Source organism: Geotrypetes seraphini, chromosome 16 (genome assembly GCF_902459505.1).
Source record: "Geotrypetes seraphini chromosome 16, aGeoSer1.1, whole genome shotgun sequence".
NCBI classification, from domain to species: domain Eukaryota; kingdom Metazoa; phylum Chordata; class Amphibia; order Gymnophiona; family Dermophiidae; genus Geotrypetes; species Geotrypetes seraphini.
The window spans coordinates 3,973,847-3,995,785 of NC_047099.1; the positions used below are offsets into that span (position 1 = coordinate 3,973,847).

The following is a 21,939-nucleotide window of genomic DNA, read 5'->3' on the forward strand; positions in this document are numbered from 1 at the left end:
AATAAAATGGTTTAAAACAATACATTTTTCAATAGCTTTGGTTCCAGAAAGCTACCCAATAAAGGGTGCACCTTGTGTTTTATTTTGGTTGACTTAAAGCTGAACCCAGAGAGAGCAGAACTGGGGCAGGGCTAACATTGCAAGTCAAAACAATTTAAGTCTGCCAGGGTGCTGCCAAATGCATTCTCTTCCTTTTTTGGTAGAGGAGAATCAGAATCTCCATTGCGGAAAATAACATTTTAAAGAAATGCTCCATTCCTGTCTATGCCCACCATTCAAGTCTGCAAGTGCATTCTTCTGCCAGGAAATCGTGGAATGCATAGCTTTCAGGAAGTCTAAGTCACATAGGGCTTAATTTTCTATGCCTCTCTCACAAGGACCATGAGACAAGGGGACACTGGTACCCCGCAGACCCAGGGAAAAGATAAGACAGCGACTGCTGAAAGAAACCAATTATTCTGCAGGACCTAAGTCCAGTAAACAAGCTTGCTCCAGTGCCCCAAGTCAACACAACAGCTCCCCCTGCAGACAGTTGGGGAAAAGACTTCACACAAAGCAGTTAAGTGTCTTCTAGACCAGTGTTCTTCAACCACCGGCACGTCCATCAGGCCCAAGACAGTGTTCTTCAGCCGCTGGTCCATGGTGCGATCAATGCGGCGTCTTCAGGCCGGCTCCCAGAGTGCTGCAGTGCACAAAGCCGTGGAAAAAGGTTCTTACATGCATCCCGCACCTCATCTGGAATCATTCTCTCTGATGTCGCAACGTCAGAGGGAAGGCTTCCAGATGATGCGCGGTACACGCACGAGGAGCCACTGCCCACAGCAGCACTCAGGAAGCCATCCCGAAGACGCCGCGTTGATCGCACCGTGGACTGGCCCGAACATAACATCGGGGAGCAGACCAGAAAGCAAGGCACAGCATGGAGGAAGAGAGACAATGGTAGGAGGAATGCTTTTATTTTTTTATTTAGTGATTGATATACATCTGCTGTCTGTTCAGGAAGAAATGCATTTGTTTATTTTCCTCTGGGGTTGTACTGCTTGCATCTTAGGATTTTTTTGTAAATATTATTACTTTTAGTTTTTGGTTCTGCATTTGCATGGGATTATCTGTTTTCTGGTAGGAATGAATGTTGAAAAGCATACAGTGTGATTTGTGTATTTTAATTTTGTGGTTAACCATTATGTGTTGTCTGGGGCAGAGATGGGCATGACTTAGCCCAGTGTTCGTCAACTGCCGGTCCACAAAATAATTATTTTATTTCCACCGGTCCAGAAGTGTCAAAGGGTTGAAGAACACTGTTCTAGACCAGTGCGTCTCAACCCTCTTCGGGAAGCAACTTAACAGCGTTTTCAGGATCATCACAATGAATATGCGTGAGAATCATCTGCATTTAGATGGAAGCTAGTTGCATGCAGATGTTTCAATGCGATTTACAAATATAAAAAAAGGGTTTTAGTTAAAAAAATACATACTTTAAGACTGCCAATACACAAAACAAGAGAGAAACAGGTTGAACTACAATGTTTAGGAGAAAAGAAGTTTCAAGTTTATTAATTTTTAATATACCGACCATCTAGGGGAATCTAGCCGGTTTACAATAAAATGTTAAAAGAAGAATAAAAATAATACTAGTAAGGAATAAAGTTTAAAGAAGGGAAGGGAAGTGTACATTGAAGACATTGACAAGACGAACTGGAAAGTGATGATAAAGAAAAGAAAGGGAGGGGGGTAAGTTACATTATTAAAGGTTTAAAAACTTCAAAAAAAAAAAAAAAAAGGTTGAAAGGAAATGGAAGGGAAAGGGATAAAACATTGGGGATGGGATCGCTTCTTAAAAGCAGTTGGCTGATTTGAAGATGAGAAGGATCAAGAGCAGTAGAATGCATCTTGAAATAGGAATGTTTTTAAATTTATCTTGAATTTATTGATTAATTTTTTGTGGCGAAGTTGAGATGGCAGAGCATTCCATAAGGTTGGAGCTACTACTGAGAAATTAGATTTTCTGGTATAGAAAAATTCCTTTATAGAAGGAATAGAAAGTAAGTTCTGATCAGCTGATCTGAGAGTCCGTGAAGGGCGACAAGGGGTGAGAAGCTTATCGAGAAAAGGTTGATGGGAATGTTTGATTTTGAAGACTAGCATAACGGTTTTGTAGGTAATGTGATGTGTAATGGGTAACCAGTGAGCTTCTTTCAGAAGACGGGTGACATGATTATATTTCCCTAACTTATATATAAGTTTTATTACCGTGTTTTGAATAAGCTGTAGACGTCGTAATTCTTTTTGAGGAATTCCGTTATAGAGGGAATTACAATAGTCAAGATGAGAAATAACTAGAGAGTGAACTAGGGTTGTGATTGCTACAGTGTCAAGAATGGACGTTAGAGAACGAATAAGCCGAAGCTTATAAAAGCAGGTTTTTACCACTGCACTGATTTGATCATGAAATGTTAAATCTGTATCTATGATTACCCCGAGTAATTTTATTTTTGTTTCTATTTTTATGGGGTGAGATTTGATGGAGATTTTTCCTATTATCGTTTCGTTCTTTTTGGTTGGAAAAAGTAGGCCTCATGACTTATTGAAGTTAAGAGAAAGTTTATTTACTTGAAGCCAATCACTTATTTTATCTAATTTATTATTGATTTCTTGTATTTCCGGGATATTTTGAAGTATCAACAGGGTGAAGTAATTGAATGTCATCCGCGTAAGCAAAGATTGTGAAACTGATTGACTGGGCTAGAGTGAGGCGACATAAAGATGTTAAATAATAAGGGAGATAGTATGGAACCTTGAGGGACGCCGTAAGTTTGAGTTATGGGCGGAGAGGTTTCCTCCTTCGAGTGTACTTTGAAACTACGTTCAGTAAAGTATGAAATAAACCATAAAAGAGCTGAACCTGTAAGACCGCAGTCTTAGAGTCGGTCGATAAGGAGAGGGTGGTCTATTGTATCGAATGCTGTGGACAGGTCTAGAGAAATAAGAAGAACAGATTTTTTGGTGGTCAAGAAAATAATATATAGTTGAAATAAGACCTAGCAATGATAATTCGTTGGAATAAGAAGAACGGAAGCCAGTTTGATGTGGATGTAGGGCATGAGTTTTGTCGATGAATTCAGCAAGTTGGTTATGGATGATTTTCTCTGTAAGTTTGGAAAGAAGAGGGAGATTGGCGATAGGATGGAAATTTGCTGGCAAAGTTGAATCGAAGTTCAGATTTTTTAATTTTGAGAAAACAAGAGCTGATTTCCAAGCTTTAGGGACAAAACTATCGGAAAGACTTTTAGTTATCATTTCCAGGAGAAATGGTCCAAAAAAAGGAAATAATTTTTTGAGAATCAAGGGGGGAATACTCTCTGTTGGATTGTTAGGTGTGTTTATAGATTGAAAGGCTTTGAGAAGGTTAGCTAGAGATGGAGGCTTGAAGTTGGAACATGTGCTAAATGGTAGATGGGTGGTATCATCGGAGGCATCTTGAGATGATGCATGAGTAGGTGGTCCAAAGTGATTAGAACATTAGGATAGGGAATTGTTACCCATTAATTTTTTTTTTAGAGGGATAATAGCTCTCTGAGGAATATTTGAAGAGCTTTTTAAAAGACCTTTAAACTTGTTAAGCAACTTTTCTTCCCTGATATATATCAGCAGTGAATTCCATGTTTGCGGTGCCGTAATGGAGAAAATCGTGTCCCTCTGCGTGTAAATGAATCTTAGGGAAGGGATTGAAAGGAGGGATTTCTCCTAAGATCTTAAGGATCTAGTTGGAACATATGGAATCAGGAGTCTAAGAATGCGGGAGTTTGGTTCATTAATGTTTTATTCATCAATAGTGCTAATTTATAAGTAATTATGTGGTTTATGGGTAACCAATGAGCTTTCTGTAAAACGGAAGTTAACATGATCAAATTTTTCTTTTCATATGCATATCCATTGTGGTGATCCTAAAAACCCAACTGACTAGGTGTACCTCCAGCAAAGGGTTGAGATTTGTCCCTGTCACTGAAGGAATTCAATTTCCCCGTCTCATTCCTGCAAACTTTGCCTTTTAACTGCACAAGCCTCGAACACTTATGATTTTAAAGTGTTCAAGGCTCATGCAGATAAGGACAGAGTTTGCAGGAATGGGGAAGGGACAAATTTGTCCCCATGCCATTCTCTATGCAGCACTACTATGGATACATTTTACACCCCTACTAATGAGATCAAGGATGCTCAAGTCCTTTTCCGATCTTTAAGGAATATTTTGAGAGTAATATTTTATAAAGTGGGGCACTATATAAAGCAATTATGCCCATGCTTGTTTTTTAATGTTTAGACACTTAACACATTTACTACCTTCAGTCTTTAATGTTTACAAAGAACACAGGTCCATATGCACAAAAATCACCATGCGTTTAATAATCATCACTACAATAATTTTAACAGGTTTAGCGACGAAGTATTGCATCTATTGATAAAACAGCATAGTTTGTAGCAGCCTCTGATATGTAAAAGACTTCACACAAAGCAGTTAAGTGTCTTCTAGACCAGTGTTCTTCAACCACAGGTCCGTGGACCGGTGTCAGTCCACAGAAATTTTCTGCCGGTTCAGAGGTGCCGACACGTCCATCGGGCCCAAGACAGTGTTCTTCAGCCACATGGTTATAGTCACATGTTTACCCCTAACTTCTCAAGGGACAAATGTGCGTGACTTTTAGTTTATTTGCATAAGTCTGCTATGTTATTGTAGGGTCATGAAATGGTTAACTGTTGTTTAAAATATTGCTCTGGCCTACATAGCTGAAAACAGTGTATAATTTATTGACTTCATCTGCCTAAAATGTATGTCCCTACCTTACCACATTGTAAGCTGAATAGATAAGAGTTTGAGCCATGATGTACCCTGCCCTTCTGTACATTTAACTGTAAGAGTTAGATAAGTGTCCTGCTAGTGACCTGCTAGTGTGAGCTTAGAACCAATGAGTGTTAAGAAAAGTAACACGTGAAAAGCTTTTTCTAGAATTCAGTTGTATAACCAGAAAAATGAATAAATATCTCTGTAACTTCCTGGTTTCGGCACTTCTGAGCCAGCTTGGAGCTCAGGGGTCCAGCATGCATGCTGTGAATAAATCTCTTGTATTTTCTTCACGCCTCTGACTTTGTGTGTCCAAGTGACCTTTCATTATGGCTCCAGCATCTTGTTTTAGACATTAAACCATAATATTTTGTTCTATGAAGGAAAAATATGGACTCTGTGAATTCGGTTGTTTATATTTTGCTGCGTGTGAAGGATTTCTATTATTCAGCTATAATATTACACTTCCCCCCCTCCGTATTCGTGGGGGTTCGAGGCAGGGCCGGTTCTGCCCTGTGCAGATCACTCACAGAAAATGGCTGCCTTGAGCTCCCGTAGTTTCTTGAGCCATTTCCTGTGAGCGATCTGCATGGGGCAGGAGCGTGGGAAGATTGCTCCTGCCCTGAAAACCCGCTAGACCACCAGGTAAGGCTTAAGGGGGTGGGGGGGGGGGGCTTATAGGGCTTAAAATAGCCTGAAAAATGAAAATGCATTTTTTTAACTAAAACTGCAAATAAGCAAATCCGTAGATACGGAATTTGCGAATACGGAGGGGGAAGTGTAGTGTCTTTCAGAGCCCTAACTAAAAGTGTATCTAATGCATATTAGTTATGGGGGCCATATTAGTTCTGCCCTCCCCCCCCCTTATATTCTGCACAATTCTCCTCATCAAAACTACTCTTCCTTGTCCTGAATAACTAAGTGGCAAGGAGGCTGCTTCAGGGCTTCTTCTCCTGCCAGCTCTGCACATGTGGGCATCAGGCGCTTTCTCCGCCACTAATCGGACGGTCCGCAAAATTGTCTGATCGTCAATTTCTGTTTTCAAATCAGACAATTAATTGGCCCCACAGCAACCCCCAGGATTTTGTGCATCTGGCCCTTAGTGTGGAATTGGGAGGGGGGGGGCAGTTCAAAGCCAGCTTAAAGACACAGCACATAAGCATTTCAGCCCCCAAGATTCAAAGATTACTGGTGGCCAGGCACCAGCACATTTTCCCCCCAAAGCTATTCTAAAATGCTCCTTGGGAGCTTGCCCAAAAAAAAATGGCGCGAACACCTGGCACCAACCGGCGCGCTAGCGCCCACGCGCAACTTATACCGGCACGCGAGAGGACAAGCCCCCTCACGAGAGCGCCACATGATCTACGCCGACCAATGAAAGACAGAAAGCCTCTCTCATTGGCTGCCTCCCTCTCTTCCAGCGCTGCCTGGCGACTTCGCCCCAAAACATTCAAAGAACCGTCAGAACCTGGAGGACGGGGTGGGGGGGGGGGTAGAGATGAGACCTGCGGTGAAAGACTCCCTTTGCCGGTGCCTTAAAGACCAGCGGCAGACAGAGTGCTTCCTGCCTTAAAAGGCTGAAACGTTCAACCAGGAAGAGGCTTGGAACGCACGAGAATGACGCAGAGACGTCCCACCCCCCCCCCCCACTTCCTGAAAGGGCGGTGACTTTGGAACCACAAAGAGGCTTGGAACGTGGAGGGAAAAATTTGGCGCCTGCCAATTGCCCTCACGCTTTATATACTTGTTCTAGTTAAGCTTCTTTCCATGTCTGCCGTGCAAAAGGCAGTTTATACGTTTAAAAGAGCAAAACATAACCTCCTATGAGTCTCGCCTTTTCCATCTTGTATTTGCTAATCTACCCATCCAGGTTCATGTAGGACTCATCACAGTTTCCCCATACATAACTTGACCATACGTCCCGTTTTGGACCGGACCATCCTGTTTTTAGGTTGCCTGTCCCGTTGTCCCCAGCTTTTGGATGTCGAAATGGCCCTTCAGAAAGAGCAGCCCCCTACCATGTTTACCCTAAAATAAGGCCTACCCCCCAAAATAAGCCCTAGTCTTCGGCAACGGTGCTTCTCCCCCCCCCCAAACCCCGTCCCCCTCCGCTGACCCTTCCATCTCTCCCTCGCCAACCGCGAGACCAAAATACCTTGTAACGGCAACGTCGGCAGCAATCTAGACAGGCATGCTGCCTTCTCTCACCGGGGTGTTCCGTATGCCGCATTGCTGATGACATCATCAATGATGTGGTAGAGGTACACCCGGGCGGGAGGATCGAAGCAGCCTGTCTAGATTGCTGCCTACGTTGCCGTTTGTTACGAGGTATTTCAGTCTCACGATTAGCGGGAGAGAGATGGGTCAGCAAGGGGGGAGATGCGCAGGGGTGGGGGTTGTCCCGTTTTGAGGAAAAAAATTAATGGTCACGTTACCCATACAGCTTAGGGTGGATCTGCTCCTTAACTTTAACCATTCTCTTAACTATGTTTTGCCATCCCTGTCAATGTTTGTCATGCTATCTCATAGAAACATAGAAAATGACGGCAGAAAAAGGCCATGGGCCATCAAGTCTGCCCACTCTAATGACCCACCCCCCTAATTTCTTCCATGAAGAGATCCCACATGCTTATCCCATTTTTTCTTAAAATCTGGCACGCTGTTGGCCTCAATTACCTGCAGTGGAAGATCTTTCCAATGATCAACCACCCTTTCGGTGAAGAAATACTTCCTGGTGTCACCATGAAGTTTCCCACCCCTGATTTTCAACAGATGCCCTCTTGTTGCCATTGGTCCTTTAAGAAAAAAGATATCTTCTTCCACCTCGATAAGGCCTGTGACATATTTGAACGTCTCAATCATGTCTCCCCTCTCTCTGTGCTCCTCGAGTGAGTATAGCTGCAACTTACCCAGCCGTTCCTCATACGGGAGATCCTCGAGTCCCGAGACCATCCTGTTGGCCATTCACTGAACCGACTCAACTCTCAGCACATCTTTTTGGTAATGTGGCCTCCAGAATTGTACACAATATTCCAGATGAGGTCTCACCATGGATCTGTACAACGGCATTATGACTTCGGGCTTTCGGCTGACGAAACTTCTACGGATACAACCCATCATTTGTCTAGCCTTGGATGAAGCTTTCTCCACTTGATTGGCAGTTTTCATGTCATCACTAATGACTATGTCTGAGAGTGTGGCGCAGGAGTTGGAACTGCAACCTCAGCACATGTGGTTGTGGGTTTTGATACACGCTGTTCCTTATGACCTTGGACAGGTCACTTAGTCCCTCTATACCCCAGGTATATCAGATAGATTGTAAGCCCACCTGGACAGACAGGGGAAAATGCTTAAATACCTGAATTAATTCATGTGGACCATTCTGAGCTCCCCTGGGAGAATAGTATAGAAAATCGAATGAATAAATAAATAAATTATAAACAGTCTGTTCTTTACTGATCTCTGCCCAATTACTGAGTGAATACACTGACGGTGGACAAAGACTTGATGAACATATAATGGGTAGGGGGAAGAAATGGGTATGAAAATATAGGGCCCCTTTTACCAAGCCACAGTAGGAAGTTAACCGCCTAGAGTTTTTGGTGGCATAGGTGTTAAATCAATAATAAGTGTGCAGCAAACAGGAATTGAGGGCCCCTTTTACAAAGCTGCAGTAGTGATTCCCATGCAACAAATATAATAAAAACACCAATAATCGACAGGAAAGATGCATTCAACTAGGGTTACCAGAAGTCCGGATTTACCCAGACATGTCCTCTTTTTAGAGGGCATGTCCGGATAGCTTCTCAAAACCCGGCACTTTGGGTTTTGAAAAGCAGATCACATCAGGAGGGGCATCTGAGCATCCACGGATGCCTTCTCGATGAACGAGCAGGCTGAGGGGGGAAGAGCTAGGGGCGAAGCTGGAGATGGCATGGGCGTAACGGGGAGGGGATGGCTGGAACTGGGTAGGCCTGGGGGCAGGTCTATGGATCTGGATTTTACGTAAGTAAAATCTGGTAACCCTACATTTAGCCACACATACAACAAGCAAAAAAGGCTAAAGTCTGCAATGTGCTATCCCAGCAAATCTGGATGCGTATATCAATCTCTGGGATCAGATGAAAAATTGATTTTTTTTTTGTAAGTTCTTGAAGCGGGGGAATGACTGGTTCTTACTAAATCAGAGAAGGAATTCCAGAAGCGTGGTGGAAGAAAATAAAAAACAGAGTGATGTGTTGATTCCAGATGAGTCTGTTGAGGGTTAGGGAGAACCAATCTGTTTTGAGTCTAGAGAGGGGTATAAGATATGGTAGATGAAGAAAGATAGCTGGGTACACCAGTACAGAAACTGGTGAGAATCTTATTTTGAAGCTTTATCAAGAGTGAAAATCTTACATTTTATTCTGAAATGGGCTGTCTCGCATTTGCCACATGGAAATCTGTACCACGGCTTTCTAAATGGGGCCCATATTTAGGGATTAGGCTTCCTATTCTGCATACTGTTTTAGCTCGTTTAATGTGTAATTTCTCAATCTGCATTTTGTATTTCTTTTCATTAATTTTTATTCTTTAATATTTTTTTAGGGCTGCATTTCAATTTAATTTGTAAGCACACAATAAAAGGTATATTATTATTGTTTTCTCTACTGTAGTTCCTTGTGACTCTCCACAATGGAGGGTTAAGTGACTTGCCCAGAATCACAAGGAGCTGCAGTGGAGGGAAAATAACATGCAAAGAAGTCCAGAGTTGAATTACACATTTTGAGTGAAGCATTTTTTTCTCTGGTTTGTTTTAATTCTAATACTTAGTAGCTTCATTGCATGCTCAGACCTGGGGACAGAATTTGTTCCCATTCCCGTGGTTAGCCAAAGGAAATGAGCCCCATATCATCCTTTAAGGAGAGAGGGAAGAATCAGAGTATGAAAGGGCACAACCACTGACCGTCCAACCTTGCGTTGAAGAATACTGGTGTAGAAGGACTGAGGTTGAGATAGACACTAAAGAATGACACAGAATGACTTCCCGCAGTTATCCACAGGGACAGGGACAAATAGTCCTAGTATTTTTGGAAAGTGAAAACAAGCGATTTCCTTGGAAATATTGTGGTAGTAACAGTTTCTTGCTGGTGGTGAGTTGTTTGGAAGTTGTACCCTCTGACCTTTCATCCAATGTTAGGAATTCCAAAAACTCATTTCACCTTCGTAATATTTTCCAGTTAGATGTGAGGCCGCTGGGACAGATAGGGAGAAATACTAGAGTACCTGAATGTAAACTGCTCCAAATACAAGTGATATAAATAAATACATCCTGATTAATTTGGTGTATCTTTATTTTAAGCGCATGGGGAGTGTTGGCATCGCGCCAATGGGAATCTTAACTTTAAGTGAGTGTGTAATACATATTTTCATCAGAGACATGGGGGATTCATGGCCAAACTCACAGCCCACCATGTCTTCAGCTTCAACCATTTCTCTGTGAGCTTGGACAGTTGGGAGAATCTCCATACTTCAGAACAAATTACACAGCGTAAGTAACAGACCACAGTTTAACTGAGAAACATCAAAAAACTTTAACTCTTCCAAGTCTTTGAATATGTTTTAGTTAATGCTGTACCCTGTTTCTATTTATGTTATTTGAAATCTGTTCAGAACGTGACAGAAGCAGAGACCTGGCATAGAAAATATTCCTCTTCACAACCGAAATGGAGGAACCTCCCCTCTGCCAAAAATCAATCTAAAATCAATCTGTTAGATTGATAAATTGTCTGTGTCCCTAGATAATGTGCTAATGTATATTCATGAGCAGACATGAATCATTTGGATGCCTAGGGGGTCCTTTTATCAAGCTGTGGTAGGGGTTTAATGCGCGAAATACCGCGTGATGAAATGTCTGACGCACTAACCCCACTAGCGCAGCTTGATAAAAGGACCCCTAAAACTTTTAGGAGCAGAAAATTTGATCTTATACACAATTACTTACAAATTAAAGTGCGTTCAATCAATTTGCCTGAGCAAAAAAGCTTACAAGACATGTTTGAAATCAATGTGTGAGAAAACATGACCCCCCCCTCGCAAAAATTGGTAAAATTAATTTTAAATCATCACAAACCCACTTTTTTGGGTCATATAGTAAAACATAAATTCAAAAATATCTCTAGACTGCTGAGTTAAAATCAAGCTAATAATTTCTTCCTGCATTTTTTTCATCATAGAAACACTAGGCAGAGGTGATATTTTTTGGTTTGTAGAAGCTGAGAGAGCTCAGGCCTTCGTGCACCAGCTGTCCAATGTTCTGCAGAGACAGGAAAACAGAGTGGCTAACACATTTCTCAAATACTCCCTTGACCACTACTTCCTATCTCCTTTGCTCCAGCTATCTATCGTGTGTTTGTTGTCAGTGAGGTCCCAAAGGGATGTATACAGCAAGATCTTTATGACCTTTTCATTTGGGTTAGTGAAGTCCCACCAGGTTTGTTTCCACCCTGGTCACCATTAGAATCAGTCACTTGCCCACTACAGGAAGCCAGGCTTCAGCATGCCCACACAGCCATAATGGCCACCAGAGTGAGAGTAGATGCACAGGATCTCCAAAAGGGGGGAAGGAATGGAGAAAAGTTGTTGGAAGGCACGAATTTCTGCCTGTTATAGTCTACAGTTACAGATATTCTGCTTGAGAGGATATCAGAACCTGAGTTTGTCAATTACATACCTCTCATGCTACTTCCTGGCTCTGCCAAAGGGTGTTCTCTGTTGGGACATGGCTGGAGAGGAGGGTCTGTGTGTCAGATGCTTCAGCTTTTCCTTTCCTCTCTACCTAAAAGGAAGGGTCTGTTTAGCTGCCTCTGTGGGTGATGCTGAAACTCCTCCTGTTCCTGAGGTATTAAATTGATACTCAGAGGATGCAGAAACCAGCAGAGCCCTCATCGTTGTCTCCTGCACTGTGTGGGATCCCTCTGATGGAGGTCACTGCAGCACTGGAGAAGGAAGGGACTCAGGAAGAAGGTACATTACTCCACAGGTCAGAACCAGGATGCTTCGGGGAATGGAGGTCATGGATGATCACTTGGGTCTTTTCAGAGGCTGGTACAATCCTGGAAATTAGAATTACATTCCAGTAGGCAGAACAGATCTGAAATACAGAGAGCGGTGGGGACCATAGTGATTGAAACAACTTTGTTTTCTAATCAAGGGAATCAGTTTTTACAGTCCAGGAGTTCAGGCAGTGGAATAGGTAACATTCTTGGGTCAATGATTCTTGGCGTGTACCACATGTTTGTGTTATCTCTCCTTTTCATACACATATGTTTTTAATATGCTCTGACATGCAAACGGATCAGAGTTTCATTCCTAAGCTTGGCTTCTGCTCTCAAGGCTGGCTGGGGTGGCTGCAGAGGTACTGCCCAAAGACCCATCACAGGGAGGGAGGTTCAGACAAAACAACACCTTACGACCAGAACCAGGGTGCAGGTTCTTTGGATTATGGAGATCCATGGTTTGGCTAGACACTGCCACTGTGGACCGAGTCAAGTGAGGGGTATGAATAAGGGAAACATCCCAGTTAATGGAGAATAAAGGATCTTGGTGCCATAACCCAATAGAAGCAAATTCTGATTGAGTTGGAAGCCCAAAGAGAAGGAAACTGTTGGATCCAAAATAAATCAGATCCAGAGCTTTATAATCAATTTCCACTTGTGAATGCAAAGTGAATGCAAAGTGTTTGAGCTGGAAGCCAAAGAGAAGGCCAGAAAGATCTCAGAGCCCTCTAGGACTTTTACCACCAGATCAATTTCCCTAAAACACTAACCCTTAACCTCTGTTTCTGTGAAGGAAGATATTGGGTCCAGTGTTTCTCCTCATCCTCCCGAGAGCTCCTAGTTTGGAGGACCCTGGCTATAGTTCTGGGCTTATCACAAGCTGTTCTGGTACTGATGATGGTTCTGCAGCTCCGTCTCTGTAAGTATAAGCCCAACAGAAATGGGTCTGATTGGATTTAGGGTTTGAGTAACAGCAGAAAGACAGACTGTGGAACAGAGGGAGAGAAAGAAGTGAAAATAGATCATTTAATATTATAGAAATATTTACAGAGAGGAAAGAGACAGATGGAGAAATAAGGAAAGAGGGAAAGAGTAGAGGAATGCATAGAAATAAAGAGAAAGAGTGAGAATCGAGGTTTTCCTTCTAGGTTTCACATTCTGCTCTGTGACTCCCTTGTGCTTTCTCTTGTCACAGGTTCCCAGTGCTCCCAGCAGGAAGGACAGACTGGATTGGCCCCAACCAGTAGTATGAAGGACACTGCAGGTATTTCTGCTCAGGGGTTACACCTGGGGAAGTAGCTAACACCGAGTTGAGAGACTCAACGATTCTTTTGAGAGAGAGTTTGTTGCTCATTACTGGAGAATCTCTGGGCATCCCATCTTCTGTCTCTTAGCTACACTTATAACATCCCTGAAACACAGAGCTGGGGCTGTTACGGGGCTTCTCTGATCCTGGTATATCTGCAGAGCTGGTCCATTGGTATCTAATGCCCTGGGTGAAATTTCAGCTATATTGATTCCCTTTCCCCACTGAAGTGACTCAAGGCCCTCTTCTCCCTGTAGTCCAGCACTTCATTCCCTTCTCTAGACCACCTACCCCCTTCCCTTACTTCTCTACTCTTAAGGTGTCCAGCATCTCATGGAAAGGGGGAAGAAATGGGGAAGGATGGAAGGGATGGTAATGAAAACTGTCATGACTTTCACCCTACTCCATACAACCTTTCTCACTCTCTTAACCTTACAATGGAGCTTTGTAAACCACTGAGATGGTTCCTTGATGGGCTTAATAAACTTGAACTCCAAGCTTCAAATGGAAGAGGACAGTGATGGGAAGAAAGAGGATAAATATGTGGAGAGAATTGAGGTGGGGGTTGGAAATAATGAAAGGTGAAAGGAAGGAAAGAGTGAAGCAAGAAGGATAGAGGGAAATGAAGGGACATTGAAGATTGAAGGAAAGTGACAGATGGGGAAAGGGAGGGTGGAACATGAGATGAAGAAGGGAAGGTTGAGGAAGAGGAGCAGGGGCAAAGAAAGATGTAGGAAAGGTAAAAGAGGGGGAATGGAGAAGGATGAGTTGAAGAACTGTGCGAAAGAGGTTTGGGAAGTGAGATGAGGGGATTGGGAAGTAATTGGATGAAGAGGAGTTGGGGAGGAACAAGAGAAGAGCAAAATAAAACAGAAAAAAGGGTAGGGTGAAGGAGAGAAGATGTGCTGCCCTAAAACCACCAAACCTCATTAATAGTGGAGGTTTACTGCCACTGTGGGGTTAGTCTGTAGAACTGCAGTTCTGTGTTTATATAATTTGTGACTTATGTAAGAGATTGTACTTTTTATTTGATGCATTTATTGTCTTCTAGAACCATCCATCAACCCCCAATGGGCTAATCTTTCTGGAGAAGGAAATGGGACTGAGTGGTGCCCCCTGAACTGGGTCTTGCACAGGGGAAAGTGTTATTACTTCTCTAAAGAGGAAAGGAACTGGAACCGCAGCCGTGAGGACTGCAGAGAGAAGGACTCTGACCTCCTAGTGATAAAGGACCAGGAGGAGAGGGTGAGTTCTCATATCTACCACAGTAACAGCCTCCCTGAGTGTCTTTGTCATTTCTGACGGAGTGAAAAATCGATCCACTTGTACCCGTTCTACTTCAATCCTATCTCCCCTCAGCCGTCTCTTTTCCAAGCTGAAGAGCCCTAACCGTTTTAGTCTTTCCTCATACGAGAGGAATTCCGTCCCCTTATCATCTTGATCTGAAAATTATCATACTCATCAAATACAAAATATTGAAATTCAGATTATTGTTTATAGAAGTCTACATCAGTAAACTTCAAATAATGATAACTTTATTTAAACATGTGAAAATCGCTTGGTGGTCTGCACTGAAAAGTCTGTAACTTTGCCATGTTTAAAGATAATCTCATTGCACTCAGCACATGGTAACATAGATACTAACATGAAATAAAGCTTAAAATTTCCCACTGAAATTTCAAGTGGTTGCTGAGAAAATGGCAAAAAAAATCCTCTATGGGGTTATATTTTTCCTTCATCCTGTATATCTATATTTCTTTCTTTTACATTGGCCAGTCACATTAAAAAAATGCATCAAAGTAGTTAGTGAGAAGTGCCATCAAAAGGAAGTGAAAGTAGAAATAGCTGGCAAGGAGAGTTCAGCTGCCAAGAGAAAGACAGTGAGCTTTTTTGTCTAGAAAGGTTCCTCTTCAGGGCTGAATGCGATTGATGTAAACAAGAGGAATGGGATGAACGTAGAGTTAGATATTTAACACTTCTCGGCATGCTCAGTGTTTCCTTAAGTAACTCCTGTCACTGTCTTCCATCTCCATTTACACCCTATGCCGCCTATCAAAATGTTTTCTCGTGTACTGTGTTAACTTTGTTTACAATACTAGATATATGTATCGTCATTTGAATATTTTACTGCTATAATTATTTCTTATGCCTAGATTTTTCTTGCCTGATATACTACAATAGCCCAATATTGTTCTTGATGCTGTCAATATAATATATATTGCAAATCCCACAGCGGCATTAAATAATTGTTGGAATTTAATGAGTTAATTGTTTATCATTTGCTTATTTTTTCTCTTTTTTCTACAGTCTTCAGATTGTGCCAACCACCAGCCAAATTATTCATAGGCTTATTTTATTTTATGGCTTTAATTCATCATCAGATCTTAATTAGTATTTTTTTCTAAAGTGCTTTGTGCTTCATGCAATTCATATGTGCATATAATTATCATTTTTCAAAAACATTTTCTATAAAAATTAACAAGCTCTTGTACTTAGCTTTAGATTTGGTTATATCTCTACTAGTTGTATGTATGAACCTCGGGTGGGACCTAAGGGTTCAACAAGTTTCGCCCAAAGGCTTTTTCAAGAACAGGATGTTGGGCATGATAAAGAAGGGCATCACGAGTAGATCGGCGGATGTCATAATGCCGCTTTATAGAGCAATGGTCAGACCACACTTGGAGTATTGTGTCCAACACTGGTCTCCATACCTTAAGAAAGATATAACCCTGCTGGAGAAGGTGCAGAGGCGAGCCACGAAACTAATCGAAGGTATGGAGAATTTGAGCTATAAAAAACGCCTCGGAAAACTGGGACTGTTCACCTTGAAAAGAGGAGACTGCGAGGAGATATGATAAAGACTTTTAAAATATTAAAAGGATTTGACAAAATAGACCAAGAAACAGCATTATTCACTTTTTCAGATGTGACACGGACAAGAGGTCATAGACTGAAACTGAGAGGTAGCAGGTCCAGGACAAATGTCATGAAGTTCTGTTTCGCACAGAGAGTGGTGGACGCTTGGAATGCTCTCCCGGAGGAGGTTGTGATGGAGACTACCGTTCTGGGATTCAAACGCAAGTTGGATGCACACCTTCTTGCAAATCACATCGAGGGATACGGGAAATCAGGGTCTCCAACAGGGAGCACCTAGCTTGGCCTCCGCATGTGCGGGTCACCGGACTAGATGGACCTGAGTAATGTAGTGGGCAAATGCACAACAGATGAAGATTCAGTGCCCGACAACATGATGCACGACCTACTCCTACTGGAGCGATGGTCTAGGACATGGCAACTCAACTTCAATGCCAAAAAATGCAAAGTTATGCACCTGGGCAGCCAGAATCCATGCAAGTCTTATACCCTTAATGGCGAGATCCTAGCAAAAACGGTAGCAGAACGAGACTTGGGGGTAATCGTCAGTGAGGACATGAAGTCTGCCAATCAAGTGGAGCAGGCTTCGTCCAAGGCAAGACAAATCATGGGCTGCATACGAAGGGGTTTCGTCAGTCGTAAGGCGGAAGTCATTATGCCATTGTATAGATCCATGGTGAGGCCCCACCTGGAATACTGTGTGCAATTCTGGAGGCTGCATTATCGCAAGGATGTGCTGAGACTGGAGTCGGTGCAAAGAATGGCCACCCGGATGGTCTCGGGACTCAAGGATCTTCCATACGAAGAACGGCTTGACAAATTACAGCTATACTCGCTCGAGGAGCGCAGAGAGAGGGGGGACATGATCGAGACGTTCAAGTATCTTACGGGCCGCATCGAGGCGGAGGAAGATATCTTCTTTTTCAAGGGTCCCACGACAACAAGAGGGCATCCGTTGAAAATCAGGGGCGGGAAACTACGAGGTGACACCAGGAAATTCTTTTTCACTGAAAGAGTGGTTGATCGCTGGAATAGTCTTCCACTACAGGTGATTGAGGCCAGCAGCGTGCCTGATTTTAAGGCCAAATGGGATCGGCACATGGGATCTATTCACAGGGCAAAGGTAGGGGAGGGACATTAAGGTGGGCAGACTTGATGAGCCGTGGGCCCTTATCTGCCGTCTATTTCTATGTTTCTATGACCTAGAGTCTGATCCAGTGAAGGCGTTTCTTATGTTCTTATAAGTCCCCCCTTTTACTTTGCTCCGCAACATCCCGATACTCAGGGGTCCTTTAACAAAGCCGCGCTAGTGGGGTTAGCGCGTCGGACATTTAATTATGTGCTAACCCCCGTGGCAAGCAGAAAACCTAACACCTCGTCAATGGAGGCGTTAGGGACTAGCGCGGCAGGTGGTTTAACAGGCGGTATTCCGCACGTTAAACCCCTACCGCGGCTTTGTAAAAGGACCCCTCAGTCTTCTATGCAAATGATAAACAATTAACTCATTATTTATAAATTCCAACGATTATTTAATGCCGCTGTGGGATTTGCAATATAGATTTTTCTTGCTGCACACTTAGGGCTCCTTTTAGAAAGGTGCGCTAGGGCCTTAGCGCGCGTTAAATTCCCAAGCACGCTAGCCACTACTGCATCCTTTTTAGGAGGCGGTAGATTTTTGGATACCGCACGCAATAGCACGCGGTAATTTTGTGCGTGCTCTAAAAACCCTTGCACACCTTTGAAAGGAGCCCTTAGATGAATTTATTTCAAAAAGGCAGCAAATAAATAAATACTACTGCTTCTTTGATTGTAGATCCAGGGGATGGGAGAGGCCGAGGATGTTTTGGGTTTACGAAATAATTCGTAATATTATAACTTTCATGATGAGTTCAGGTGCCACTTAACCTCTCCTCTATTTAGCCTTTTTCTTGTTTGAGTGTTTGTTACACTGAGACATACGGTGTCTGCTTTCTGTTTGCACAGGATTTTATAAAGAACAGGAAACAGAACAATCACCACTGGATTGGACTTCACATCCCGGCACTGGGGAATTCTTCAAAATGGGTGGATGGCTCCTCATTCATCAATGGAACACTGTAAGTTTCTCCTCAGCATGTTTTTCTAATTTTAAACCCTCAATCTGCAAATCTTATGTAGCATCATGAGATAATCCTTCCTTCCTTTATCTTTGGGCTGGGTTTGGAGCTTTCTGTTGTATTTGGGCAGGAAGCTGGAAGCTTAGGGCAATTATCCAGATTGCACCCCCTAATGTTACTTCTACCCTTTCCATTCCACTCAGTATTTTATAGACTTCTATCATATCACCCCTGAGCCATCTTCTCCAAGCTGAAGAGCTCTAGCTGCTTTACTCTTTCCTCATAGGGAAGTCGTCCCATTCCTTTTAGCATTTTTGTCGCCCTTCTCTCTACCTTTTTTAATTCCGCTATATCTTTTTTGAGATCCAGCCGTACCATAGAGCGATACAAGGGCATTATAACATTTTCATCTTTGTTTTCCATTCAGACACAGTCTCTGTCTCCACCACCTCTTCCAGAAGACTGTTCACGCATCTACCACCCTTTCTATAAAAAAGTATTTCCTCAGATTACTTAACTTCATCCTATGCCCTCTCATTGCAGAGTTTCCTTTCAAATGAAAGAGACTCGACTCATGCACATTTATATTAGGTAGGTATTTAAACAGTTCTATCATATCTCCCCTCTCCCGTCTTTCCTCCAAGTATACAGATTGTCTGTCCCCATACGCCTTATCACAAAGACCACACACCATTTTAGTAGCCTTCCTCTGGACCGACTGCATCCTTTTTATATCTTTTTGAAGGTGCGGCCTCCACAATTGTACACAATATTCTAAAAGAAGTCTCACCAGAGTCTTATACAGGGGCATCAATACCTCCTTTTTCCTACTGGCTATTCCTCTCCCTATGCATCCAAGCATCCTTATAGCTTTTGCCGTCATCTATTTAACCTGTTTGGCAACCTTAAGATCATCACATACTATCACACCCAAGTCCCACTCCTCTTTCATTTACAAAAACTCTTCACCCCCTAAATTGTACCGTTCCCTCAGGTTTTAGCAGCCCAAATGAATGAAAATTAAATATATCTGTGTGTTTCACCTCTTCTAACCCAACCTAAAAAAAACCAGCAGTTTCTTGAAAGTGAAAAAAAAAGCTCCATCCTCACTAGCTTTCTAAACTGTATTAAATAAAAAGTAAAAATCAGAATATAAGATAACAGCTTTTTATTGGACTAAGGATACTGAGGGAGGAGCCTAAGGCCCTGATTGGCTTGACCAATTGGTTTGACTAATTAGGACTTTAGGCTCTTCCCTCAGTATCCTGGATTAACTCAGACGCCTATGACCCTAGCCCTTGGGAGGATCTTTAGGTGTCTGAACCAATCAGGGCCTTTGGCCTCACTCCATGCATCACATGATGCACTGGCGAGGGGAAGGCCCATCATTTAGACAGGTGGGCCCAAAGCAGGAGCCTGAGAGCGGGCTTCCTTCTTCCAACATTTTAAAAAGGTATGGGGGAGGTTCGGGGAGGTGGGGGGGGGGCGTCTGGTGGCAGGAGTAAGTGGGCATCCCTCCTGCCATTTTGGAGGGGGGTTGGGGGTGGGCATCTCTCCTGCTGTTTTTTTAGGTTAGAGGTGAAGTGTCTCCGGGGTGCCTAGCACAGGAGAAGCCATGGTGGGGGTGTTCTGCATAGCAGGAGGAATTGGGCATCCTTACTACCATTTATTTTGGGTTTGGGGGGACGGGACAGTGGCTCGGGGATGCCTGGCTTAGTGGGGGGCCTTGTTTGTCAGGGGTGGTTGGGGAGGGCCGTCATCGGCGGTGGGGGACTTTTTTTCTTTTTATGGGACAGATATTTTGCATGTGTAATGCATGCAAAATATGTGCCATTAAAAAAAAAAAAAAGGCTCCCAACAGCTCTTCACCGACGATTGAGTCGGGGAGTTTGTGTGCAAATGATTTGCACCTCCGTGTAAATCATTTCCATGCCAACTTGATAGTGAATCAATCGCTGTTTAAAATTCAGCCAGAGAATCAACTAACAGCAATTGAGTTGCCATCTTTAGTGAATCTGGGCCTTAGCTGGTTAAATTCATGCTGCCAAAAAACTCAGATATTCAATGCAGAAGCGTAGTAATGGGTGGGGGGGGGATTGACCCGGGCACTGGCATCTCTCTGCTACCCCTACTTGTCATGCTCATCCCCTTCCTTCCCCCCGGTACCTCTTTAAATCTTCGCCAGCATGAGCAACTTCTTGAGCCTGCTGCTCATACCAGCCTGGCTCCCCTCTGAAATCACTTCCTGGTCACAGGGCCAGGAAGTGACGTCAGAGGAAAAGCCAGCGCTGGCCTGAGCAGTAAGCCTGAGAAGCTTCTCATACTGGCAAAGATTTAAAGAGGTACGGGGGAAAGGGAGGGTACAAGTGTGGCGCGGGGAGGCACGGGAGAAGCAGAGAGGAGGGAGCATGGAGGCGCTACTGCCCTGGGTGCCTCCTACTCTCGCTATGCCAGAGATTCAGTACTGTCACCAGAAACAACCCAGAACTGAATATCCATGGTCAGTACTCAAAATCTTAAAAGGTTATTCTATGCAAAATTTCCTTTCTTTGCATTATTCCTAAGTTCCGTTTCTTTTTACATTGCAGATATTAGTATAATTTCTATTTTCATGTAGAGTTGCTGAGTACAGGGGCGGCAGGTCCATATAGTGACATGTTCCTGCAGGTTTCATGTCACAGTAAGTGAAGAATCTCTCCTGCCAGGACAGGGTCTTTATGTCAATGGAACAGGATGCTTGAATCAGTAATGTCATGTCCTGAAATTATATGTCTGTTGCTCATCTTTTGCCCCCCCCCCCCCCCCCCCGCTCCTCTTCACTGTTTCTCCCTCTCTTTAATCTGCTTCCTCACAGCTCCCACCTAATTTTGATTCCGCTCAAGAGTCACCGTTTTCTGACGCCCTGCTGTTTTCAGTGCTCTGCGTTCTGTAATAAATCCAAGCTCTTCTTTTCTGTTGCAGGTTCTCTGTATCCACGGGAATGGGCAGGTGTGTGTCAGTAGCTAATGGTCACTATGATTCCGACTCCTGCAACAATGTCGCTAACTGGATTTGCCAGAAGAAAGCTGGGAAGGGTGGAAAGAGCCTCTCTGCTGAAGGAAAGTGTTAGGAAAAAAGACAAGAAGACATTCAGACACAGATCATTTATCTCACAGAGACCAAGTGACCCAGACATTAATAACAGTTTGATTACAACAGACCCTTACATGTGGATTCTAAAGGAACATTAACAAACAGAAGATAAAAAAGATGGATTTTAAATCCCATTTATTGATCCTTTAGCTGTTGTGAATGAAAACACTTCACCTGTTGCCTGACACCTCGCATGCTGGGGTGCAAACTTGGCTTTTCAAATCATTGCAACAACAATATATAAATCCCCAGACATTAATAACAAATTTTATTACAACAGATCCTAAAAGAACATTTTCAAATAAAAGAAAAAGAATCACCTACTACCTAGCATTTCACATTTGAGGTGAATCCTAATTTTTTCCAAATTTGAAAGCAATATAATCTAATAGATGATGATGGCGGCAGATAAAGGCCCGAATGGTCCATCCAGTCTGCCCAACCCTACCCACTCCTTAAATTACTGATTTAATTTAAATTTCCCTTCTTCTTAGCTATTTCTGGGCCACAACCCAAAGCTCTGCCCGATACTGTGCTTAGGTTCCATCTACTGAAGTCTCCGTCAAACTCATTCTAGCCCATCTAAACCATCCCAGCCATCAAAGCCCTCCCCAGCCCGTCCTCAACCAAACGGCCATATACAGACAAAGACCGTGC

General features: G+C 43.1%; 1 protein-coding gene across 4 annotated transcripts; it reads left to right on the forward strand.

Annotated features, from left to right (window-relative positions):
• The first annotated feature begins 820 nt into the window (after positions 1 to 820).
• Positions 821 to 21,794, forward strand: LOC117350032 (killer cell lectin-like receptor subfamily B member 1B allele C). Of its 4 annotated transcripts, XM_033923918.1 has the most exons (7): positions 821 to 939; positions 10,179 to 11,842; positions 12,668 to 12,793; positions 13,070 to 13,138; positions 14,232 to 14,425; positions 18,038 to 18,150; positions 21,112 to 21,794. In XM_033923918.1, the coding sequence occupies exons 2-7, from the start codon at positions 11,740 to 11,742 to the stop codon at positions 21,257 to 21,259; spliced, it is 753 nt and encodes a 250-aa protein (XP_033779809.1). In that variant the 5' UTR covers positions 821 to 939; positions 10,179 to 11,739; the 3' UTR covers positions 21,260 to 21,794. The 4 variants fall into 4 exon arrangements, with proteins under 4 accessions (XP_033779809.1, XP_033779808.1, XP_033779810.1 ...); XM_033923917.1 differs by lacking the exon at positions 821 to 939 and having other exon boundaries at positions 8,550 to 11,842; XM_033923919.1 differs by lacking the exon at positions 821 to 939 and having other exon boundaries at positions 8,550 to 11,842; positions 14,271 to 14,425.
• Positions 21,795 to 21,939: the final 145 nt, after the last annotated feature.

Bases quoted from the DNA above. Each gene is read 5' to 3' on its own strand.
- LOC117350032 (XM_033923918.1), top strand. From the start codon at position 11,740: ATGCAGAAACCAGCAGAGCCCTCATCGTTGTCTCCTGCACTGTGTGGG. The intron at 11,843-12,667 runs GTACATTACTCC...GTTTCTGTGAAG, and splicing joins GGAAGGGACTCAGGAAGAAG to GAAGATATTGGGTCCAGTGT. The intron at 12,794-13,069 runs GTAAGTATAAGC...CTCTTGTCACAG, and splicing joins GGTTCTGCAGCTCCGTCTCT to GTTCCCAGTGCTCCCAGCAG.